The sequence below is a fragment of the Misgurnus anguillicaudatus genome, chromosome 2 (assembly GCF_027580225.2).
Source record: "Misgurnus anguillicaudatus chromosome 2, ASM2758022v2, whole genome shotgun sequence".
Classification (NCBI taxonomy): Eukaryota; Metazoa; Chordata; class Actinopteri; order Cypriniformes; family Cobitidae; genus Misgurnus; species Misgurnus anguillicaudatus.
Genome location: NC_073338.2, coordinates 16548600 through 16555000, shown reverse-complemented (window position 1 = coordinate 16555000; position 6401 = coordinate 16548600). Strand labels below are relative to the sequence as shown.

Sequence of the window (6401 nt, the reverse complement as noted above, 5' to 3'; positions counted from 1 at the left end):
TTACAGTATTAAGCCTAAACTGTAACAAACCTCTAAAAAAAGCTGCAAATGACGAACCAAACAACTGCCTTCTGTCATGAAGTAAAAGAGCTGCTTACTGCCCACTACAGGACAAAGAGCAGAAATGACCCAGCAGAGCTCAACATGAGGGACACAAAACACAAATGTGTATCTGCATTGTATGTGTTTAAATAAAAGTAAAATGTACATGCATTTTTTTTAGATATTTAAAATATTTAGTCTATAAAATAAATATTGTATAAATATCTCTGTATGAGAGTTTGTTATTGTTAAACTCTTTCACCTGCTGCTGTTCAAACCCTTGGTGCTCTATTACATACAGGACAGCTGTTTTAACACCATCACATCAGTCTGTCAGACAAACACACCTGCATCTACACAACAAACTATGGTGCATGAGGTTTGAAAGTCACAACACTGGAGTGTTGAGCTCTGACTTTAACCCCAACACTCATAGGTGGAAATCGCGGGGGGTCAGGACCCCCCATCTGAGGGTTGTCCCCCCTAAAATATCATTAAAATATGTGTATTGAAAATAATTTAATGATTTCTTTTACTTAAAATTGTTGTTTAAGAAGTAAAACAATACAAATGCAAACGGAGCAACAACAAAAACGTTTTAAACATTTTGATTCCGCCCTTCCTTGCCTCACAGTGGTTTGGTCCACTGCCACCACCGACACACAGTCCGGTGGTAGAGAAAAGTGATTATTTTCTTTTTGATATAGATGATGCTGAGTCATTAATAAATCATCTAAACAAAAATTATGATTGTGTACTTGTGTACTAATGTACTTTTGTCACAGATGTAGTCTGCCATGTCAGCGATTCACGTTATAGCGTTGACCTGTTTTATACAGTTTATGCGTTTTCTTAGCTTGTTTAATACCGTAGTATATCTCTAACACACCCCCATAGAGTGTACGCATACACTATGTGTAAACAGTTAACTTAAAGGGGTCATAGCGTGAAAAATATACTTTTTTATGTTTTAATATAAATTTAACAAACTGAATGATGTGCCATTTGATTACTGTTTAGGTGCTGGTCACCCCGTGTTCCCAAATATTAGTGCGAAAACAAACAAAATAGGCCATTAAAAAAAAAATCAGTTCAGACCTTACATCAGAGACATTGCTAACAGTAACATGCACATTCTCACTTAATACATTTTCCAAAGTGGCACACTAATTGCTAAAACATTGTCTAAAGAGGACTTTTCACAATGCGATCTCGCAACACTGCGAATGCTGTGCTGCACGCGTGGCTGGTGTTGCGTCTCACAGCTGCTTGAGTCACAGTTTCTGTCAGTTTTACGCTAAACTATACAGTAAACTGCCCAAACTTATATACGCGGATGCCAATACGAGTCGTTTTAAATTAGGTAATTAGTCCTTCAGAGAACTTCAAATTAAATTTTTTAATGTGAAAATTCTACCGAGGTCCGCACCTCATACGGCCATGCTTACAACTGCCATATACGCGTTCTGTGTCATCCACCCTTTATTTATTATGCCGCTTTAAAGACTTTTAATCAGCAGTTGCTATATGCCCTTATCGTATGAAAAAATGATTGCATATACTGCCCTACAAAGGCTAAGTGCAGTAACTACGCAAACACTGAAACCGAGAAAAATGCCCTTGAAGTTTTTTACACCAGCCAGTCAAACATGTAACTGCAATTTTGGCACACACGTTTCTCTGAAATGGGACAAAATTGAACCAGGAGACTTTGTCACAAGACACAACAGATCTCACAAAGCCCATTTCAACCCTTAACTCAATTTTGACCAAATGCATAGCTACTGCGCTTTGGCTTTGTAGGGCAGTATAAATAGCCTAAAAAAACATATTAGTTACATTTACTAAAAAAGTCCTAGTCTATACATAGAACATGTATTTGATAGAAATAAAAAAGCTTACTTTTAAGAGCAGACTGCCGCTGTGCAGAACTGCTTTTCAATGTTCTTTCACTTTTTGATTAAACTTTTGTCCAATCAAAACAGTTTACATAAGGCTTGGCAACGTCTACTACACCCTAAAATCAAAAAGGAAAAATCCTGCAAATCTTGCTTGTAAGGTCTACTTGACATAATTATTATTTGAATTTAATTATTATTATTTACCTTATATGCACTGTTGATTCCTTACAAAGGATTCTGCTGCAGGTTCTTTCCTCAGTTTAGTGCAGAGGGGAATTTCCCTGTACTCTTTTTTGTTTTTTATCTGTAAGGTTTGTTTGTAAAAACTACTTAAATGTCCTAATATAAATAAGGCCTAGTCCTGGATAATTCTACACCCTGTCCGGGAAACCACCCCATAGAGTTCACGCTTATGGTTGCAGGGTCCCACCCAATTTCTTTAATTTGTCTAACATGCATTAAAAAAGTGTGATGACACAGGGTGCTTTGATGACACAGGGTGCAAGAATTCCAGCAGTTTCATCCATACCTCTTATCAATTAACCTTGAAGATAATACATAGACACAGAATAGCAGAGAAAAATCCTCCCTATAAAAGACATTTATTTAAAGTTTCAAACGTACCAAAAAATACATTGAAACAATATGTTAAATAGTTCTCTGACATCTACATAGAAGGTGTGTTGTTTTATTAAGTGCCAAAATTATTCAGAAATGGTTTTACATGTCCAATAACAACCCTAAGATTTGCCTTTTAAATAAGGTAACACCAGACCATTTCATTCTAAAGTGTCATGAATAATAATGTTGAGCTCTGCTCTGATTGCCTGATCACAGACCAGTATGTTGCAAAAAAGTTAACCAAGCCACGGAAAATACCGGATTATCTGAGCATCATGTCCACGCAAAGGCAGCTCAAATGCGCCACCTAATTTTAGGCAGTCTATCACACAAATTTTGAAACGGCAAACATGGAAAACAATAAAAGTCCCGACTTAGCATCCAGCTAATGTCAGCCAACTGTTTGCCATAGCTGGAAAAGCACACAGTGTAAACTTGACCGCGATCACTTCCTGCTGCTCAATCTGCTCCAAGCTCCTTCATTCTTTATTTATTATTCAACTGAACGCCTTGTAAAGAATGATTTCGTAAGGATAAATTTATATTTTGTTTCATCTCAAGATATTTTACTTGCTTCCACTGATCAGTACTGTATCTAGCAGTTACATGGCAATCTGCAATGCGGTTATGAGACTCGGAGAACGATCCAATCATATGAGTTCAAAGACATAAAAAACAATATTAATTTGCTTACAACATAAGTGGGAGGGTTTGGGGCGCAAGACAGATCTGAAACTAGCCAATTAGAGCTCAGCCTCAAGTCATGCTTTTACTGATCTACATACACACCCGTTTGGGTGACACCCCAGACACACACACGACACACACAACAAAATCAAGTTTTAATTTTTTTAATAAATGGTAACATGACTAACAGTAAAATAGTACAACTAAATTACTTTATTTTGTATTAATTTGCATTATGTATTTAACTTTTCGGTAACATGTTAAAGTAGCTTTCTTCTCTGGCCAACATTGGGGGCGGCGCCCCCTATTGACCAGCCACCACCAGTTTGGGGGGTGTACATCTCGACTGTAAGGTCACAGTTGGTTTAATGTTGAGATTTGCCTGTTGCCTCGCTGCCTAATGAGGCCATGACTTCGGCGGCATAAAGGCAGCTCTTGGAAACGCATTCGGACAGGCTGTATGGTAAATAATCACAAAGCGGTGGAATTGATACCACCCCTATTGATAGGTGTGAGGCAAGTTGGAGCTAAACTCTGCAGGACACTGAACCTCCAGGACCGAGTTTGAGCACCCCTGCTGTTGATAGTCTCAACAAGACCTCACCATTAATGTATTGTCTTTCCACTGGCATCATGCACTTTAGCAGTGCTTTACTCTGAAACAGGGACATCCATCAGATATGATATCAGCCAGTGTAGTACAGCTGGTATATAATAAACTTTATGTTTATTAATGAAGAGACACTATAAAACCATTAAATCTCAGGTGGTGTTGCTAACCCAAATTTGACCCTCAGGTTGAACTGGTTACAGACATGAAACTCTGTGCTCCTAATCTCTTCATCACAAAGGCTTTTGCACTGTTAGCCTTTAGGCTCACATTACTGGGTATCTGCTGAAATATATATGATATTATGTATATATGTTGTTCTGAGATTGCAATTTATATTCATGTTTGGTTTCATTTTAAAGGTCATGGTGCGATGAGTAAAAAGGTCTCATTTCTATAAGTCTAAGATAAGATGGATCAAGGTTTTAGAACTTAGGATAAAATATGCATTTCTTGTAGAGGTGGGGTTTTGCCAGATACTTCTGGCTAGTTTGAACAGGTGCTCTTTAGTATCACTTGGCACAGGTCAAACTGGATTTTGACCAGGTGTACTTTAGTATCACTTGGTACAGGTCAAACTGGATTTTGTCCAGGTGTGCTTTAGTATCACTTGGTACAGGTCAAACTGGGGTTTTATGTCTTTGTCTCAAGCTATGTATAAAAGGTGGCCTGGCAAAATGTTCTGGGAGCCATTCTGTACTCAGAAGCTCCCACACGTTGTGTGAATTCAAACCTTATGGAGGCATTCTGTAACCAGGAGCTTCCACACTCTGTTTGTATTCAAACATCATGGAAGAAACCTTTAACAAGAATCTTCCTACACCATTTTGGGTGTATTATATATTATTGATAGAAGTACTCTGTAGCCAGAGTGTCTATTGCCAGGTATGACTTTGTAACTTTTGCAACTGTTGATCATTTTAATTGGAATTGAATCATATTCTGTATTATATGATATTCTTTAAGCTGGAACCTGCCTGGTATAATAAATTGTTATAATTGATTCATTTTAATTCTTCAGAAATTGTATTGATTTATTTTAATTCTTTCAGAAATGATTATGACTAGTAGATTAGAAGGAGTCTGGTATTACCGCAAGATTATTCTGTCAGGATATGGTCACACTGGGGTTTTGATGGTCGAATGGAGCATGGGGCACATTCATTAAAACTCTCAGATTTATGTCTATCACCTGCCTTAGCAAGTTGCATGAGAGCTAAACTAAAGTAACTATTTTTATGATCGGAGCAAGCATGGAGCAGCCAGACATAGAAATATTAGTTTTCCCGGCAACCTCTGACTAAGATCAGACTGACAATTTTGTGTCCGTGAGATATACGCAACGGCCGGCGTATACTCTGTGCGATACCGGGTCCCTAATGAACGAATAACTAAGACTATGGGAATTTGTAAATAATCAATATCTAAATTATGATCAACAGATAATTGGAATAATACACTAAATTCTTACTTATAAATTGGAGTCAGATTATAATTTAACCACAGAGGTCAAAGAAATAAATTAAATAAATGGAATTATTCTTCTAGAAGCGCTACGGAAGGAAAGAACACGTGATACCTTCACCACGCCATTGGACTTCGACGTTGGGCCAATTGGGTGACGTCTTACAGCCAGGTAGACAAAGATGGTACACTTAAACATATTTAGCAGCAGTACGAGCATCTAACAGATCTTTCCTATTGCATTTTTATACTTTTTTTTAGCGCAAATAGATATTTGCTTGCTTTTGTGTCTTTTGTTGGTGTGGAATCTATCTATCACTGCTCTGGGAGGGTGTGTGTTTGTTTACGACTTGCAGTGCATGTGTTCACTCTTCACTGGATGGGTTACAGAGGTCACATTCCAAGTATGGGTTACCGTACATTGGCCATTACTTCACTTTCACTATCAGCCTAAAGTCCTGCTAATGTAGAGACTATGCACACCTAGAAAAAGTAACTACTGAGTTAAAATGTTCAACTGCAGTACTCACCCATATAAGTCTCTGTTCTTGTGTGCTGATATCATATCAATATACATTAATAATCAAAGAACCCACAAAGTATTTACAATGGCATTTTAATATTTTAATTCATTAAAATGAGAATACATATATTTTATCATATTGCACACCTTACTCTATGTGTAGTGACACGTGAATTGAAAAATCTTTTGAACTTCACAAACCTAGACATTCTTATACAGTTGTATTAAATTAAAGAGATATGTCTAAAAAGATAATAAGGGCTAGTATGCACTACAGCAGTTTACTGTATAGTTCACAGTAGGCACAGATATTAGATGATGTGCAGTTAATGCTTCCTTATTGTCCCACAGTTGGCACTTCTAACCCTTATCATGTCAAACAGTCAACTGAAATTGTCATTTACATGCAGTTGTGTTTCTACAGATTTCTTACCAGTAATACAGTAGGTGACCGTTTATTATAGTGCAGTACATTCATAGTAATTTCTGTGGGTTAGTGTAAAGCTACTGGTCCCTAAACAGTCAAAGGGACTGATGTAAATACTACATTTTA

General features: G+C 37.2%; 1 protein-coding gene across 1 annotated transcript in view; it reads left to right on the top strand.

Annotated features, from left to right (window-relative positions):
- LOC141351424 (uncharacterized) overlaps window positions 1-1559 on the top strand; it is a 6141-nt gene extending 4582 nt beyond the window's left edge. The window contains exon 5 of the mRNA XM_073858124.1: window positions 7-1559. Within this exon, the coding sequence (XP_073714225.1) occupies window positions 7-25 (19 nt within the window). The 3' untranslated portion in view covers window positions 26-1559. The remainder of the gene's footprint in view (window positions 1-6) is intronic.
- Window positions 1560-6401: the final 4842 nt, after the last annotated feature.